This window comes from Oncorhynchus masou, chromosome 15 (genome assembly GCF_036934945.1).
Source record: "Oncorhynchus masou masou isolate Uvic2021 chromosome 15, UVic_Omas_1.1, whole genome shotgun sequence".
NCBI lineage: Eukaryota > Metazoa > Chordata > Actinopteri > Salmoniformes > Salmonidae > Oncorhynchus > Oncorhynchus masou.
Window position 1 is genome coordinate 9,571,811 of NC_088226.1, and position 18,745 is coordinate 9,590,555.

The 18,745-nt window shown below is 43.7% G+C and overlaps 1 protein-coding gene across 1 annotated transcript; it reads right to left on the bottom strand.

Moving 5' to 3' along the window:
- Positions 1–767: 767 nt before the first annotated feature.
- LOC135555550 (caspase recruitment domain-containing protein 10-like) lies at positions 768–15,989 on the bottom strand. Its single transcript, XM_064988075.1, has 24 exons — positions 15,839–15,989; positions 11,583–11,825; positions 9,467–9,604; positions 9,189–9,375; positions 8,737–8,875; positions 8,340–8,528; positions 8,120–8,218; positions 7,808–7,937; positions 6,935–7,101; positions 6,630–6,728; positions 6,026–6,062; positions 5,394–5,432; positions 5,038–5,122; positions 4,788–4,834; positions 4,550–4,670; positions 4,224–4,401; positions 4,001–4,124; positions 3,576–3,816; positions 3,304–3,370; positions 3,118–3,220; positions 2,843–3,001; positions 2,004–2,116; positions 1,274–1,389; positions 768–1,135 (listed from the first exon to the last, which is right to left on the bottom strand). The coding sequence occupies exons 1-24, from the start codon at positions 15,843–15,845 to the stop codon at positions 928–930; spliced, it is 3,036 nt and encodes a 1,011-aa protein (XP_064844147.1). The 5' UTR covers positions 15,846–15,989; the 3' UTR covers positions 768–927.
- Between the last annotated feature and the right edge of the window lie 2,756 nt (positions 15,990–18,745).

Genomic DNA, 18,745 nt, shown 5'->3' on the forward strand with positions numbered 1-18,745 from the left:
GTCATCCAACTCGGAATTCCATCTCGTGAACTCCGGCCTCTTTCTCGAGCTCCGACTTTTCCAGCCTTAAATTCACTGACGTCATGATTTGATCTAGTATTTTTCCGAGTTCCTAGTTATTTTGACCTCGGCATTATTATACCTCTGCCGTATCACCACGCTTAATCCGAAAATGTGGTTTGAGGCGCGGTAAGGATGGTGTGACGCAATTGTGGAGTCTCCAGAGGCATGCAGAGGCCAAATTGAGTGGATGGTTGATTGGTTGACAGTAGATGGGGGGCAGTCCTAGATATACACAAACACACTTTCTTTACAACTTCCTTCAAATGCAAAAAAATGTGTTTGCTCTGACTTCTGCGGAGGCCGCATCGCAGTAAATACTATATTGTCAATACAGATGACTTATTGACAATGCAGCGCCTTTAGTAAACTCTCATTTTTTGTCCGAGTTTCCAGTTGTCTTGAAAGGAACATTCTAAAGGCCAAAGTTTTTCCTAACCATAAATCAGTCATAACTTTTAGCTTTATTTTTTAGAAGAACTTTCAAAAGCTATTGTATTGTGACTAGTGGCCAAAGGTAAATGTAGGCAAACCTCAACTACTAATATTAATGTATTTGGTTGTTAGAAAAGTGCTATACAAATTCCATGTATTATTATGAATTATTCAATAATTAAAAAAGATGCTCTGTGAACTAATGAATGTTGTTTAATGCTGATGTTTAGCATAGGTAGACAAGAAATACAACATTAAAACATAAAGACATGTTACTACTGAGCTTGTAAGGTTTAATTCATCAAATGAACATGAAACTTCATATTTACTGTGGTAGAACTAGGTATCTAAATGGGTGTGTGTGAAATGTATACGATAATTGTATCAAATTTATCTTAGTAAAACAATAAAACTGGGTGAAAACATTGGGATCTATTGGAGCCTTTCCAACTCAACCCACAGCAGTGCCTTCTGCTGGCTGTGGATGACATTGCGTATGGCGAGAAGCAGATCCTCGGTGCAGCTCCAGGTGCTGGGTTCCAAAGTGTGGTATAGTAGGGGCAGGGTCTCCAGCTGCTGCTCGTCCGCCTGACACACCTCCTCCATCACGCCATCCTTCCCTCGCCCGGTCAGCAACTTCCTGTCAATGGGGCAAAATAGATTGACTTTGTAACTACTGTTTATAAATTAGAGAACATACAACTACAAAAATAGAATAACTTATGATCTAAAAGTGTATCGTAAACACACAAATACAGATAGTCAGTCAGGCACCTACTTTAGCTTCTTGTGTTTTTTGTTCTTGGGTTGGATATTAATGACGATAGGGTAGACCCCCTGCCTCAGAAGGCCCTCCACACTACTCAGGCCTAGCTCCAACAGACAGTGCTTGTCCTGAGAGACAAGACACAGAAACCTATATGGGAAAGGTAACCCACTGGGCACAGACAGTTCAACCTCTAGTTTTGATTTACATTAGGTGTAGTTGTCAACTATCATGAATTCAATGTAAAATCAACAAAAAAAATGTCACCATGTCATTGGATTTCAGTTAAATGTTTGATGAAAAAAGACTAAATTCCCTTATGTTGATGACTTTTTCAAATCCATTCAGTTTTCCACGTCGATTAAGCATCATTGCATAACATTTTCTCGTTGAAAAAGCGCGGAAGCAAAATTTTGGGGCTCCCAAGTGGCGCAGCGGTCAAAGGCACTGCATCTCAGTGCTAGAGGCGTCACTACAAACCCTGGTTAGATTACAGGCTGTATAACATCTGGCTGTGATCGGGAGTCCCATAGGGTGGTGGACAATTGGCCCGTCGTCAGGGTTAGAGGAGAGTTTGGCCGGGGTAGGCCGTCATTGTAAATAAGAATTTATTCTTGACTGACTTGCCTAGTTAAGGAAACGTTAAATAAAAAAATACCAATTGACACAGTTTTTGCCCCATTGGAAGTGTTTGTGTGTGTGAGTGTGAGAGAGAGAGAGAATGAATGAAAGAAGTGTATACCTGGCTTATTACATCCTGAATAGACTGCAGACTGATTCTAAGAGCCTGCACTGGGGTGGAAGCATCTAGCAGGAAAACACTCTTATCATTTCTCTCTGTGGCCTGGATTAGCTCTGAAAGACATCACTCCATGAGAAGCGGTAGAGAGGCAACATATCTACAAGTAATTACTTTAAAACACAGCCGATCATGCAAGAAAGACAACAAGCATGCAACTAGTGCTTCTGAAATTTGAGTGTGTAGTGACTGTCAGGACCCGGTTACGAACCCGGGTCTCCGGAGTGAGAAACAGTCACTTAACCAACTGAGCCACGAATAGTCGGCAGAACCCAGAAGATGTGGCAGACACAGCAGTACTTGAGATGGTGTATTTAATAAAGTAAAAAGTGAAGTCCTTCAGGAAAACATGTAACTCCACAACCTCAAAAGGAATTCCACAAGAACAAGGTAATCCACAAGGTAATCCTCCAAGACAAAAAGGTAAATCCACAAGGTGGTAGGTATGGCATAAAAAGCCTCAAAAGATACTCAAAAATAAATAAACAAGAACAAAAAACAGAATTCCACAAGAGCGTCCACCGGGATCAACAAGAGTTCACAGAATACTAGGGCTGGGTGCTAACATACAAACACAGAGCAAAGAACTGAGGGAAACTAAGGGTTTAAATACAATCAGGGGAAACGAGGCACAGGTGCAAATAATAATGGGGATCAAGGGAAAGCAAAAGGTCAAAAAGCACAATGGGGGCATCTAGTGACCAAAAACCGGAACAACCCTGGCCAAATCCTGACAGTGACACTATGTAAATAACCATGGGTGTCTGCATGTGTGTATGTACCTGGTTGGCAGGTGTTGAAGTCCAGTCCAGACTCTGCTGGCTGAAGCAGTCTCTCTATGAGGCCGCGAGAGAGCAAGGAGGGGGAGAAGATGACAGGCCGTTTGGTCATGACCTGTATTGGCTGGACCATACTGTAAGGAATCAGGTGCTCCTCATGACCTGAGCAAAGACACACACACACACACACACACATTTAGGTTCATGCATTTTTATCTTACTATAGTCTTCAAAGGACAAACAAAAAAGATCAATACAGTCATATGGGAGGAGCTTACGGTTGCTGAGTGTGTAAAGGACCTGTGGGGTGGAACCAATCCCATGACAGCTGGGGGAGACAGCCTTGACCAATCGTACACGCTCAGAGCCCTTCTTGGATACCTACAGGGAGGAAGGGAGGGATTAGTAGTCTGGTTACCCTTGGTTACCAGAGATTCACACACAGTAGCGATGAGGAGACATACTTTTTTTTGGAAATCTTTCTGCTCCAGGGCTAAGGTACGTAACCTCACCAATAACAGTTGCTGGGCTCTGAGATAGAGAAATATGTAGGGGGAAACACATTTATCATTACGTGTCTTATGCAGTCTGTGAGTGCAGTCTAACAAAGCTAAATGTTTATAGAATAATGGAACGTTTAATCTTCTTCTCATGCTTATTAAAATGTCTTACATTATATAACCCATTAATTTAAACTCTGTCACAAAGGTGACAGTACGTGGCACCTCTCCCTTACCTGTTGTAATTGGGCATGACCCCCGCCTGCAAGGGCTTGGCTGTGCGGGGGTTCACCAGGGTGCAGCGCCACTGGTACTTCCCATTGTAACGGGTGTCAGTGACATGTATTATGTCATCACAGCGCACCCCCAGACAGGGCAGGTCGCTATGAGGGTCCAGGTCCAGGTTGACGCGCACGTAGAAGGAGTCAGCACCGTAGAAGTTAGGAGAAGGGAGCTGGGCACATAACTTGGAGTAGGCTGAGAAGAGGAAAAGGGGTGGGCAGTTAGTTACACACACTCTATTATTTTATCTTTTTTGGTTCTATAAACAGTCTGACATCTGGATAAAGGCCAAGAAAGACCATTTACTATAAAGGTGTACTGTACTGAAAAAGCACATCAGTCAAGGAAAAGAACTGTAAAAGCTGTCTCAGAACTTCACCCCCTGTGTTGGTCTGGTGTTTGAGAGAAGAGGGCTCTGTCCGCCACTGCAGAGAGAAGTGGGCCACCTCTCCAGTGCACTGGCCCATCAGCACACTGCCCCCACCAAACAGAACCTTCTCCAGCTGGACAGGGAGGAGAGAGACAGTTATACTCAGGCCTGTGTGGCTGTTTTTCTACTATCTGTTTGCCTGTCCATCTGTCTGTATGCCTTTGTTTCTCACCTCCAGTAATTCACTGCCCTCCTTCAGACCCCACTGCTCAGCAGGAGAACCAGCTCTGACGCTGCTAACAAAGATGCCTGTGCGGTTGCCCCCAATGATGGTGATGTCATTTGCCAGGCTGCCTCTTCCTCTTTTGTGCGTAGTGGGGGGACTTGGTACGGGGGACAGGGGCTCTAAACTGAAAGAGGAAGTGGAAAGAGAGATGGTAATTACACTTGTCAGTATACAGTTAAGATTATATCTCACACCATAAAGGGTTAGCAAGTGTACCTACACTACGTTGGATTAGCTACCCTGATGTAGGCAGCACAGAGATGGAGACATACCAGAGACTGCTGTAGTTGGGTTTGTGAGGTGGGACAGGGGGCAGGTTGATGAGGTCAGGGGGGAAGAGGTGAGAATGCAGGGAGCTACAGGAGTTCGACAGGGAGACCTCACTCTGGACTCCTGAAACACAACATAATGAGACATCACGACACACATCTATACTTAGCCAGGGTTACATGTATAACAGGTAGCTACAGACTTAGACGGACAGGAGGGTTGTACTGAACTAAACCAAACCTGTGAGGTTCTCATTCTCATCACTGCCCCAGGAGTCCAGGTCAAACCTGTAAAGGGATAAGATCACAATAGAGGACTTTTCATCATCATTTATTTAGTTTTAAATGCATTTCCAGCATAACATGGAATTTAAGAGAGTGATATCTCCATATCAGAGAATAATGTAAAAGTTGATCTGCTATGGTATGACCATAGATATCCTATTAAATTAATAATAATTCTAATTCCTAATTCTATGGGTATGACATACTCTATGTTGACCCTGCGGTTGATGGAGTCCATACAGGGAGGGAAGGGGAAGATGGAAAGCCTGTTAACATCCCTCTCACTGTCCACTGTCTGTAAAACACACAGGACACAAACAAAAAGGGAAATAGAGAATGACTAAAGTATAGATGCAGGCCAACAATTTAAACCTATTCATTGTCTCCAAGACAACTTGAAAAAGTTCATCAATTATTCAATAATCCACATATACTGTGTGTATTCACAGCTATACTGTTCAGTGAGAAAAATACATTTGTTAATATAATATAGATTAACGCAAGATGAGACATGATGCTTTGATATGTCGGCATGTCACAAAGTGTTGTGGAGTAATTCAACAACTCACTGCTGTCAAGAGATTCTCCTCTGAGTTTGAACGGGAACCTGCAGACAAAAGACAGTATTTAGAAGTCTAAGCCTATCCTCTCTCATCAAAGTGGTCCAAAAAAAACAATTTGTTTTGGCCATTCCTATTTCTACCATGTCTTATTCAAACAGTAGTTCAAATACACGGGTTATCCTTCATCAGCTACAGTGATGTAAAAATGTAGAATAAATAAAGCAAAATTTTTAAAAAAGGGATCAACTCAGGAATGCTCTTTTCTTCAATGCTATCCTTGCAAAACCCCAATCCCCTAATTCAGTTGTTCCCAACCTTTTTCGGTTACTCGACTACCAAGTATATTTTGCTCTACCCAGAGTACCCTTAAAGTACCCCCTGTGGATAGGCCAAGTACCCTTGGTTGGGAAACACTGCATTCATCTCAACTCTACCCCCTGTATATAGCCTCGCTATTGTTATTTTACTGCTGCTCTTTATTTATTTGTTACTTTTATTTCTTATTTTTGTTGGTATTTTTCTTAACTACATTGTTAGTTAAGGGCGTGTAAGTAAGCATTTTACTGCAAGGTCTGTTGTATTCGGTTCATGTGACAAATAACATTTGATTTGATTTGAAATATAGGCTTAACTTCGGAGTGGTCATGGGTTTGGTCTGTAGAGGGAGACTGTAACACAGAAATGAAAACAGAGACATCATCAACATCTGTTCACTGAAAGGTATCCTACAGGTACCAACATGCTGACAGTTACACAAATTCCTCTCTGGCAACATCAATTCAGTTCAGTTCAAGGGGCTTTATTGGCATGGAAAACATATGTTAACATTGCCAAAGAAGTGAAGTAGGTAATAAACAAAAGTTAAATAAACAATACATAAAACATAATATCTCTAACTCTATGCAAAACAACAATGCAACCTAATTAGCACACAGGAGTTGCTTCACCCTGATCTAAAAATAATATTCTCTGTAAGTAGACCATGAATAACCATGCCAAGTAAAAGTATCATTATTGTTACGGGGATCAGCTCAATGGTACCTACTTAAGTACAACTCTGAATGAGTCAAATGAAAAGACGGGTTGGACAGCAACACTGCCACACTCCTCAAGGACTATTTATTACATGATTATGAAGAGATAAATGTTGTGGCTGCTGTTGATCATAACACTATAATGTTGCTAATATTCTAGCTGCTGCCAACGAAGATGATAAGATGGCAATGAACTCTGACCTTGCAGAGCAGCTGGTGAGTGCCGTTGGGCAGAGGGCTGAGGTCTAGGGAGCAGCAGGGCCCGTAGCACTGGTCTTCGCTGCACAGAGACAGGTGAGACTAAGAGAGGGACAGAGAGACAATCACAGTAGAAGAGTACAGGAGGAGGCTAACAGGTCCACACTGTAATTTGATTATCATATTTTTGTGAGTGTGAGTGTGTGAAACTGTATGTCTGACAGAATAGGGAAAACACACTTGTGTTGTGCAAGTATAATCAAAAGTGTGTACCCAGAATGTGTGTACATACAGTAGCTGAGACTCACACAGTGCATACAGGGGGAATTCTGCTCCCTGCTCCTGTCCTTCTCTTTCTCCAGCTCTCTCTGCTGCTGCTCTAGATTGGCCTGAAGCTCTGCAATGCGTTTGCGCAGGCGGTTCTTGTCCAATGGGCAGTCAGTATACTCCAACTGCAGGCTGTCTCGAGCAGAGCCTGAAGGATATACAGTATCAGAGGAAGGAGGAGAGAACGTGCTAGAGAGACGAGTTATGAGGAGACAGGCAGACACAGAGTGGGGGAGATATTGAGTAGTGGAAACACCTGCATGACTAGACAAAAATGATGTATTACGGTGAGTAATGGGGCAACTATGCAGAGAAAGGCCTTATATTATCCTGCAAAAAGGCTTCAAACTCAACACTCCAACCTCAATATTTCTCTGTGTCACGTTCTGACCTGAGTTCCTTTGTTTTGTCTTTGTTTTAGTATGGTCAGGGCGTGAGTTGGCGTGGACAGTCTATGTTCTTTTTTCTATGATTTGGGATTTCTGTGTTTGGCCTGGTGTGGTTCTCAATCAGAGGCAGCTGTCAATCGTTGTCCCTGATTGAGAACCATACTTAGGTAGCCTGTTTTCACCCTTGAGTTGTGGGTGATTGTTTTCTGATTTGTGTATTTACCATACAGGACTGTTTCGTTCGTTCTCGTTAATTTGTGTTCATGATAATACATTTTCACTATTGACACTTACCACGCTGAGCATTGGTCCTCCTCCTCCTCTTCTTCCACCACAAACAACCGTTACACTCTGTGCATGTTCATTCAGTGTCCAAACAGCCATGAACAATTTAAACCAACAGAAACAAAAACCTTACCATGCATTGATTACTTGATTCTAACCCGTATCCCTACTCAGACCTACTGACCTGGTCCCTCGCCTTCTCCAGCTCCATAATCTGGTTGAAGTAGGAAATGCTCCTTTTATGTTCCATCTCCCAGTCCAGCTGCAGAGTCCTCACCTTCAGCTGCAGCTGCTCACACTGAGACTCCTGCTTCACAACACACCATACAATCAAAGACAGAATAATACAATTGTGTTGATATACAAGAGGCGCGTTTTAACACTTTATGAAGCCTGAACAAAGACAACTTGAAAAACTGTCACCAGCTCAGTGACTTCTGAGAGTGAATAATGGGACAGAATGGCGTGAATAGGCCCTTTCTCTGCTCTCACCTTGTCCCTGAAATCCTCAGAGCTCTCCAGCTCTCCCTGTAGTCTGGCGATGTTGCCACACAGCTCGTGTCTCTGCTCTGCTGCCTCCCTGCGGTCCTGCTTCAGGATGTCCAACAGAGGTCAAAACGGAACAATAAAAGAGTTAGAGCAGCACCGTCGGAGCGGGAAAACATCACAAACTCAGAGGGTGAATCAGATTCACTCAGAGTGGTGGCTCTACCTGTTTTTCAATGTGACCTGACTTCTGAATGTCAATGTGCTGTAGTGGCTTCTCCCTCTTCTCGGGAACAGCGGGGGTGCCGTTCGTGTGATGGGTGACACTCCTGTTCCTTCTGACTGGCGCAATAGAGATAGGACTACTGTCAGTCTCTTTCTCTGCCTCCATCAGTCTGGTCTTCAGCTGCTCTATCTGTAGAAAAGGTTGAGTAAGAGTATTACAAGGGAATCCTACCAGGGAAAGGGCTTCCTATAAAGGCATGTCCCAACAGCTCTTTCAAAAAAAATGTATACCCTCCATCCATCCTTTTATCTTTCTCCAGCTGCTTTCTTCTGTCCCAGTCACCCTCCCTCTCCTTCAACAACCCATCAGACCTTTTGGCCCCCTCTCCTCTCTATACCTGTTCCAGTAGCTCTCTCTCACGTGCGGAGGCCTTGGCCTGATCCTCCAGGGCACGCGAGTATTTCACAGCCTGTTCCAGGTGCCTGTCCTTCAGCCGGCCCAGCTCCCTGCTGCCTGCCTCCCAGTCCTGACGCAGCCTGTGGGAGACACATTCAGCCAGCTCTCAGTACACTGGACATAGAAACTGTACATCCCTATTAAAAAAATGTATGACAGCCATGGACCATGGCTTATCACGAATGTAGTTTATGTTTATCATTCCCAATGTTTCAAGTTCCAGTCTGAATACTGTCTTTCACTTTGGGTGCAATGCACATTGTTGGGCCTTGTGGATAACAACCAGATGTCTGTGTGGTTTTACCTGTGAAGTTCAATTAATCAAACTTCAATGCTAGTGTCATTTGTCTCACAGTGCTTTAAGCCCTGTATGTGTGGTTCCGTGTGGTGTACCTCTCTATCTGCAGCCGGTCATGTCGTAGGTCCAGTGTCTTGCGTTCAGCCCGGCTGCGCTCCTCCTCGGCCACACGGCAACGCTGGGACAGGCGGCGCTCACACACGCGGCTCCCCAACAGCTGCTCCCTCAGCTTACGCACCTCGAGCAGCAGGAACTGAGTCAGGCCCTCTGGACCCTCCTCATCTGGGGGGACACAGCAATGGAGGTAAATGGGGGATGGGGGAACACTGGTCATACAGAAGTGGAAGGGGGATATTTGGGGACAAATCCTCACCCAAGATGATGGAGCAGCGCTGGGTGGGCTGTTGTCCAGTGAGCTGAGTGTATTGCTCGGGGTGGTAGAACTCCAAAGACTCCATGAAGGCCTGCAGGCCACGCTGGCCCTGCCCATGCAGGATGTCAATCAAACGTCCTGATAAACAGTTAGGACATCATTAAAGTTTATAAGACGAAGACGACAATACATCCTGAAGATGGAGACACTGTAAGTACTGTACTGACACAAGTATGAAAGATGCTCATGTTCCAGGTAATCCCTTTGTCACCTTTTCCTCTCTAACCTCATCTCTCTGTTTCTTCCTCTCTCCCCGTCTTTTTCACTCCCCATCTGTCTACCTCCTCCTTTATCTCTCCCTCTCCTTTACCTAGCTAGTGGCCACTCCTTCATTCCTTTCATCTTGATCTGCTGCCTCGTTACTCATACCTGTCTCCCCTCCTCTGTCTCTCACTCCCCTCTTGCTATCCTTCCTAACCACCGTTTTCTCACACGGCACAAACCCCTACTTACCTCACTCTCTCCGACCTACCTCCTCTCTCCCTGCCTCCTCTCACTTACAGTTGAAGTCGGAAGTTTACATACACTTAGGTTGGAGTCATTAAAACTCGTTTTTCAACCACTCCACAAATTTCTTGTTAACAAACTATAGGTTTGGCAAGTCGGTTAAAATTCCAGAAAATGTCATGGCTTTAGAAGCTTCTGATAGGCTAATTGACATCATTTGAGTCAATTGGAGGTGTACCTGTGGATGTATTTCAAGGCCTACCTTCAAACTCAGTGCCTCTTTGCTAGACATCATGGGAAAATCCAAAGAAATCAGCCAAGACCTCAGAAAATAAATTGTAGACCTCCACAAGTCTGGTTCATCCTTGGGAGCAATTTCCAAACGCCTGAAGGTACCACGTTCATCTCTACAAATAATAGTAGTATAAACACCATGGGACCACGCAGCCGTCATACCGTTCAGGAAGTAGACACGTTCTGTCTCATAGGGATGAATGGAGCGAAAAGTACAAATCAATCCCAGAACAACAGCAAAGGACCTTGTGAAGATGCTGGAGGAAACAGGTACAAAACTATCTATATCCACAGTAAAACGAGTCCTATATTGACATAACCTGAAAGGCCACTCAGCAAGGAAGAAGCCACTGCTCCAAAACCGCCATAAAAAAAGCCAGACTACGGTTCGCAACTGCACATGGGGACAAAGATCGTACTTTTTGGAGAAATGTTCTCTGGTCTGATGAAACAAAAATAGAATTGTTTGGCCATATTGACCATCATTATGTTTGGAGGAAAAAGGGGAAGGCTTGCAAGCCGAAGAACACCATCCCAACCTTCAAGCACTGGGGTGGCAGCATCATGTTTTGGGGGTGCTTTGCTGCAGGAGGGACTGGTGCACTTCACAAAATAGATGGCATCACATGGAAGGAAAATTATGTGGATATATTGAAGCAACATCTCAAGACATCAGTCAGGAAGTTAAAGCTTGGTCAAAAATGGGTCTTCCAAATGAACAATGACCCCAAGCATACTTCCAAATTTGTAGCAAAATGGCTTAAGGACAACAAAGTCAAAGTATTGGAGTGGCCATCCAAAGCCCTGATCTCAATCCTATAGAACATTTGTGGGCAGAACTGAACAAGTGTGTGCGAGCAAGGAGGCCTACAAACTTGACTCAGTTACACCAGCTCAGGAGGAATGGGACCAAATTCACCTAACTTATTGTTGGAAACTGGTGGAAGGCTACCCGAAACGTTTGACCCAAATTAAACAATTTAAAGGCAATGCTACCAAATACTAATTGAGTGTATGTAAACTTTTGACCAACTGGGAATGTGATGAAAGAAATAAAAGCTGAAATAAATAATTCTCTCTACTATTATTCTGACATTTCACACTCTTAAAATAAAGTGAGGATTCCAATTTATCGAAGACATGGAATTTTTACTAGGATTAAATGTCACGAATTGTGAAAAACTGTACTAAATGTATTTGGCTAAGGTGTATGGAAACTTCCAACTTCAACTGTAGCTTTTGCAATCTTCTCATTCACTTCCATAATTTTTCTCTTTTTGCTCCCACACATTCCCTGTCCCTCCCTCTATCTCACCAGCCTTGTTGATACGTAGTGGGTACTGGATGGAGTTGAGGACCTCATCCTCATCCTGCTCGTCGATGACCTTGCACTGCCTCAGGTAGGGGGTGAGCTTGGCTGGGTTCAGGATGCGGATCAGCTTGTGCCTCACCCCTTCCACCCTGTCCCACAGCTCCTCACAGCACTCCTCAGAGAACGGGGGCACCGGCCGCCCCTCTTCCTGTCCCGTGTCATAATCCTTCACCCATACTGTGATGCCTGGTACAGAGAAAGCAAGTTAATACAGGACTGGTTTGAAAGAGGAGCCAACATTCTGTGTTATAAAGAGAACAGGCTCAAACTATGTTGATGATACAGTTTATGGCCATTGTCTGCTGCATTGTGAGAAGGAGCAAAAGGAGGTGCTTTTCTGGCTGTGCTCCAAGGAAAGCTGGAGGGGATTATTTTACATTTAACATACAGTGCATTCGGAAAGTATTCAGACCGCCTGACTTTTCCCACATTTTGTTACGTTACAGCCTTATTCTAAAATGTATTCAATAATTGATTTTCCTCATCAATCTACACACAATACCCCATAATGACAATGCGAAAACAGATTTTTAGAAATATTTGCTAAAAAACAGAAATACCTTATGTTGTATTTGAAACATTTGAACATTGAGATATTAAATAAATGATAGAGAAGAAGCATAGAATAGTGAAAGAGACTGAGTTTTATGTCAGAAGTGAATGGTTCTCTGTAGAAAGACATGGTTTTGGAATTTGTTGGGTGGATTGGAGGAGAGCAACATGTTGATATAGGGGAGACAGATCGACATCTGTGGATTAGGTGAAGGAGGGGTTGAGGTCAGGAGGTGAGGTCAGATCCCCTGAAGGGAGTAATAAGGGTTTAGTATCCTGTTACTCTTTTCCTGTAGAACCATAAGATGTAAAGATTGGAGAGAAGGAGGAGTGTCTTAAGTGGGATATATATATATGTGATGGGAGAAATGTTGGGTTGTCTGAATTACAGCTGTACAGAACCTTTGGGAAGAATTAAACTTGGTTAAAGCTTATCTAGTGTCCTTGAGTTATTTACTCTCAAAAATAAGAACCGAGATGAGATCCTCAGACCCCTTGTGAGAAAACATGCTGGTGCGGTTGGCCCTGGGTTCCTCCTAATGCAAGACGATGCTAGACCTCATGTGGCTGGAGTGTGGCAGCCGTTCCTGCAAGAGGAAGGCATTGATGCTATGGACTGGCCCGCCCGTTCCCCAGACCTGAATCCAATTGAGCACATCTGGGACGTCATGTCTCGCTCCATCCACCAACGCCACGTTGCACCACATACTGTCCAGGAGTGCTTTTGTCCAGGTCTGGGAGGAGATCCCTCAGGAGACCATCCGCCAACTCACCAGGAGCATACCCAGGCGTTGTAGGGAGGTCATACAGGCACGTGGAGGCCACACACACTACTGAGCCTCATTTTGACTTGTTTTAAGGACATTACATCAAAGTTGGATCAGCCTGTAGTGTGGTTTTCCACTTTAATTTTGAGTGTGACTCCAAATCCAGACCTCCGTGGGTTGATAAATTTGATTTCCATTGATCATTTTTGTGTGATTTTGTTGTCAGCACATTCAACTATGTAAAGAAAAAAGTATTTACTAAGAATTTAATTCATTCAGATCTAGGATGTGTCATTTTAGTGTTCCCTTTATTTTTTTTGTGCAGTGTGTGTGTGTGTGTGTGTGTGTGTGTGTGTGTGTGTGTGTGTGTGTGTGTGTGTGTGTGTGAACAGATATACCTTATTTACATAAGTATTCAGACCCTTTGCCATGAGACTCGAAATTGAGCTCAGGTGCATCCTGTTTCCATTGATCATCCTTGAGAGGTTTTTACAACTTGATTGGAGTCCACCTGTGGTAAATTCAATTGATTGGACATGATTTGGAAAGAAACACCTGTCTATATAATGTCCCACATTTGAAAGTGCATGTCAGAGGAAAAACCAAGCCATAACATCAAAGGAATTGTTCGTAGAGCTCCGAGACAGGATTGTGTCGAGGCACAGATCTGGGGAAGGGTACCCAAAAAAATCTGTAGCATTGAAGGTCCCCAAGAACGCATTCTTATATGGAAGAAGTTTGGAGCCACCGAGACCCTTCCTAGAGCTGGCCGCACGGCCAAATTGAGCAATCGGGGGAGAAGGGCCTTGGTCAGGGGGATGACCAAGAACCCGATGGTCACCCTGACAGAGCTCCAGAGATCCTCTGTGGAGATGGGAGAACCTTCAGGAAGGACAACCATCTCCGCAGCACTCCACCTATCCGGCATTTATGGTAGAATAGCCAGATGGAAGCCACTCCTCAGTAAAAGGCATATGACAGCCTGCTTAGAATTTGCCAAAAGGCACCTAAAGGACTCTGACCATGGGAAACTAGGTTCTCTGGTTTAATGAAACCAAGATTGAATTGTTTGGCCTGAATGCCAAGTTTCACGTCCGGAGGAAAACTGGCACTATCCCTACAGTGAAGCACAGTGGTGGCACCACCATGCTGTGGGTTTTTCTGCAGCAGGGACTGGAAGACTGCTCAGGATTGAGGGAAAGATGAACGAAGCAAAGTACAGAGAGATCCTTGATGAAAACCTGCTCCAGAGCGCTTAGGACCTCATACTGGGTTGAAGGTTCATCTTCCAACAGGACAACGACCCTAAGCACACAGCCAAGATAACACCGGAGTGGCTTCGGGAGAAGTCTCTGAATGTCCTTGAGTGGCCCAACCAGAGCCCAGACTTGAACCTGATCTAACATCTCTGGAGAGACCTGAAAATAGCTGTGCAGTGATGCTCCCATCCAACCTGTTAGAGCTTGAGAGGATCTCCAGAGAAGACTGGGAGAAACTCCCCAAATGCAGGAGTGCCAAGCTTGTAGCATCATACCCAAGAAGACTCCAGGCTGTAATCACTGCCAAAGGTGCTTCAACAAAGTACAGAGTAAAGGGTCTGAATACTTATGGAAATGTGATAGTTCAGTTTATCTTTTTAATACATTTGCAAAAAATTCTAAAAACCTGTTTTTGCATTGTCATTATGGGGTAGTGTGTGTATAATGATGAGGGGGAAAAAATATTTAATTGATTTTAGAATAAGGCTATAATGTTACAAAATGTGGAAAAGGTCAAGGGGTCTAAATACTTTACGAATGCACTGTATAACAGGCTGTAGGATTAACTTCCAGTACTATAAACACATTTGATGGTGCATTTATCTGCACCAATGATTTACTCAAGTTTCTCCTGGTGTTACACAAGGTTGGTTGATGGGCTGTAAACAATGATAGGGACGACATTAAATCTGTCTCAGAGCTCAAGAATGCAAACACTTGTACCCTGCAGCCAGCAAAGGGAGGTGGCTCGGCAGTTGTGGGGGATATACTGTTGAGCCAAATCACCGGCCCATCTCCTCCCAAACCCTTGCTAAACGGCACCCTTGTGTGGCAGAGCCAGGCTTTTTCTCTGCTGCCCTCATCAACTCGGGCGCCGACGAGAGACCTACTGTGATAGCAGACAAAGACCTCAACTACTGAGGAGCAGTTGTGCCATCTCCCTGGACTAAGAAAAACACATTCAACTGAGACTCTCGACGCGTTTAATAGCACAGATCAGGGACCCATAATCTAATTCCGTAACCGGGTGTAAATCCACTTCACTTACTGTAGTTCAATAACCAAAATAGATTTTTTCCAACTCAAGGCACCGTGTCATAGCTGACACCCCATTTTTTCCCGCGGACGTCTAAAGCAACATAGTATATGTTTTAAAGTTAGCTATTTACCAACAATGAGGGGTAAATAAGTGCTCCATAACCACACCCCCTTGCTCACATATAGGCTAACAGACAGACAGGTCAAGACACATCTGTGTCCTGTGGAATCTTTTCCTGTCATCTCTCTTTTTCCCATGTCGGCTACTCATGTAGTCCATAGAAAACATGAGATACTTTTTATCAAGAACAACTTTTTCCCAGAGCAGTGTCAACATCTCAGAATAAACACCCCTCAGACTACTTGGCAATATGAATATTTACTACATTAATTGACTGGAGCTTACAATACCAAAAATAACTGTGACTGACAAGACAATAAGGAGGGCGAAGTGTCATTCAGTGCCGCAACCTTTCACCCCCGATTGAGTCATCTGACTTTATCTGATAAAGTCAGGTAAGAAATCTTTTAAAAATGAAATTAAAATAAACATGACAAGAAGAAATCTTAATTTCCCACTTACCACTCATTGTCAAGGATTGATCGTGTTGTAAGCAAACTCCTCAGACAGATATTCCACTTTTCGTTTTGATCAATCATAAAAGGATGAATGAGTCAATAGAAACGTGAACTACTATTCCACTATGGCTATGCTATTGCATTGAGAAGCTGGTTGTGTTGTACCTGGGACACAGTATCACACCCCTCCCCAACTTTGCAGTCCCGCCTCCTCACAATTGTCTGCACATCCCATATTCCACCAATCAGCAATTGTTCACAACTGTCCTGATCATTCCAGATGACCAAACCAGGATAAATTTCCAACAACCGGATGTATCCGGTTTTCAGGGATACAGCTAATTTAACATAGGCTTCCTTTTCTGCTGAAAACCGGATGTGGTACTCCTCTCTGCATTTTCTTTTAAGCCTGCTACTTTAGGTTAAGGCCAGGTTAACCCAAATACTGTATCTCTGGTTAACCCAAGGGAAACATTTTCTGTTTGAAGAAAGAGAAAGTGGAGGAGTTGGACCATTTTCATGCCCAAAGTTGACCGTTAAAGCGAATTTCCTGCAATAAAGTGGCCTTGGTCTTTGGAAATTGACATTCCTGTGCACACAGTGTATGGTTAACTTTAAACAAATGTTGTTAAAAATGAAAGCCTACCATAGTTCAAATGTAACCAACCATCAGTAGGCTAGAGCACAACTTCCATTTCAACAGGCCATACAGATCTAAGATCATGAAGATCAGTCATTTTTGCTGTTGAACTTTTAGAGTTTACTCCCTTCAACTCAATTAGGTATTAAAGCTGCTTTGAAGAGGGGCTAGAGAAGGGCTTTCCCACAAGGTGGAGCAATCCACCCAGTGCTTTACAAAGTTACTCAGTTTAATTCACCTTTCTTTCTTCCGTCAATATCTTTGGAAGTTCCATTGCTCACACCAATAACACCAGTTGTTTTTCATACATCTTTGATGAATTCTATTGAATATATAAGACAGTTTAGTCCTATGTTATGTTTTGTTAAATAGCTATACCCTGGGGCTCTTGCCCAGCATGTGACTCACCCTGGCCTGGTCCACTGAGCACTGACTTATTCATGGTCTCGCTTTTACTACAAGATCTTGAATCATGATGAAAACCTATTACCTATAACTGCTGTAGCAGTCTACAATAGCGGGACCACGCCTTACATACACAATGACAAATCATTTCAATATTATGTAATTGCTTTTGAAAGGCTGCTGCTACCTTAGAAATTATATTTAGATAAGCCCACTTAACGCGTACAGTTAAGACTGATAGTGTGTTAGCGCTTACAATTCGACAGATACTGTGTTACTACAACAGAAGTCAGCAGTGACATTGCAGAGGCATTCAGGCTGGTGCGTCTGGCCTGAGCACAGTAGGGGGTTTAAACTGGGAAGGTGTTAACTCCCTGTACTCTATCTGTGTGGTGCACTTTGTTTTGTTGTCTGTGTAAACCCTGATCAAAATGGTTTATTACAATTCTAATAAAAAAAGATAATTACAAAAAAAGGCTAAAAAAATAACATTTAATAATAATAAATAAACTGGGAATGTGTCTCTCAGTTACAGTGCAATGTGAGACAGGAAATGTGGGGTGCCTGACAAACGAATGTGTCTTTCTCTTGACACACTGAAAGGAAATGTCAACCTACCCTCGGTCCCTGGGCCTCCCCTGAATAAACAAGCAGACCAGTGTCTCAGAGCTGCTGGACTGAAGCAGGGCCTACAGCCCAGAAGCCAAAGCACTGGGGCCTACAACAAAACAAAAAACATACGTTACTTTGTTTTTAGATATTCATAGGCGCCTTAATGTTCAGAAATAGATGTTTGAAACAACTTTAGCACGTCCTCTCCCCATCTCTCTTTCATTTTCATATTTTCTCAAAGCCCTCCCCTGCTTCTCACATTCAGAAGCAGTACGGCCACAGGCCAGGCCCAGAGGGGACATCATTCTTCTAATTTCTGAGGTGACAGAAACAGAGAGGGCATTGAGAGAGCCCCAGAGCCCAGTGCTGCAGTGGTGGAATACGTTGTCCCAGTCCAGCACAACCACACTGGCCTTCACCCAGTAGAACCACAGCCCCATCTCTGACTCGGGCCTCACTGTCAGCTCTGCTGCAGTAGAATCAACCCTTTGTCCCCTCAAAGAATGTGTCTTTCCTCACTTTTTGGGGGGATAACAAAGAACAAAAGAGGGATGGGTGGCATGAGTAAATTCAAATCTTGCTCTGTAATTTATTCTCCTCTAATTGTCCCTATATGATGTGGAAGAAATTATGCATTTTCCTGTTTTAGATTCAGATCAACACAAAAGATGCAACAACACCAAGGAGGATCCAGAGTGTCAGAGTGTAAGGAATTGTTTATTTAAACAAACAGAAGCCTGTGGAAAAACAAAGAAGAGAGAAAAATAGGATGCATCTATACAGAGAGAAACTTCCTCAGCCCATCAGAGGAGGCTCTCTTTGGGCATTATGCACTGTTTTCAAAAGTTGGAGGGGCTCTCTTTCAATGGATTCACCCCGAGTGATTAGTGATTCAAATAAGTCAGCTGGGTAGTGACATCTTTCAAAAGCCATTGACTCTCAGATAGAGGCTGATGATGAGGGCAGGGCCCACTGTGACGGTCAGGTGTCTCAGCAGCTGCTCACTCCAGTCCAGATAACACAGCAGCTTCTAGCATTCTGGCTGTCGCCAAGCTCAGTCAGTCAGAAAAATAATGATTTCCTGGAGACACAGTGACTGCTCCTCAAAAAACGGCAATGCACTTCACTAAGGCATGCGTGCCTAACTGTGGAAGCGCTGAGAGTAAACAGGAAAGGAGCAGGCGTTTCTCAAGATCCCGTGCTGACCCCCCTGCATTTCTTGATGTCTATACAAAGTTGGAGTGAGAGAACACA

Coding starts and splice junctions, on each gene's coding strand:
- LOC135555550 (XM_064988075.1), bottom strand. Junction 4,125..4,223: donor AGGGCAGTGAATTACTGGAG/GTGAGAAACAAA, acceptor CTCCCTGTCCAG/CTGGAGAAGGTTCTGTTTGG. Junction 1,136..1,273: donor AAAAAACACAAGAAGCTAAA/GTAGGTGCCTGA, acceptor CCCCATTGACAG/GAAGTTGCTGACCGGGCGAG.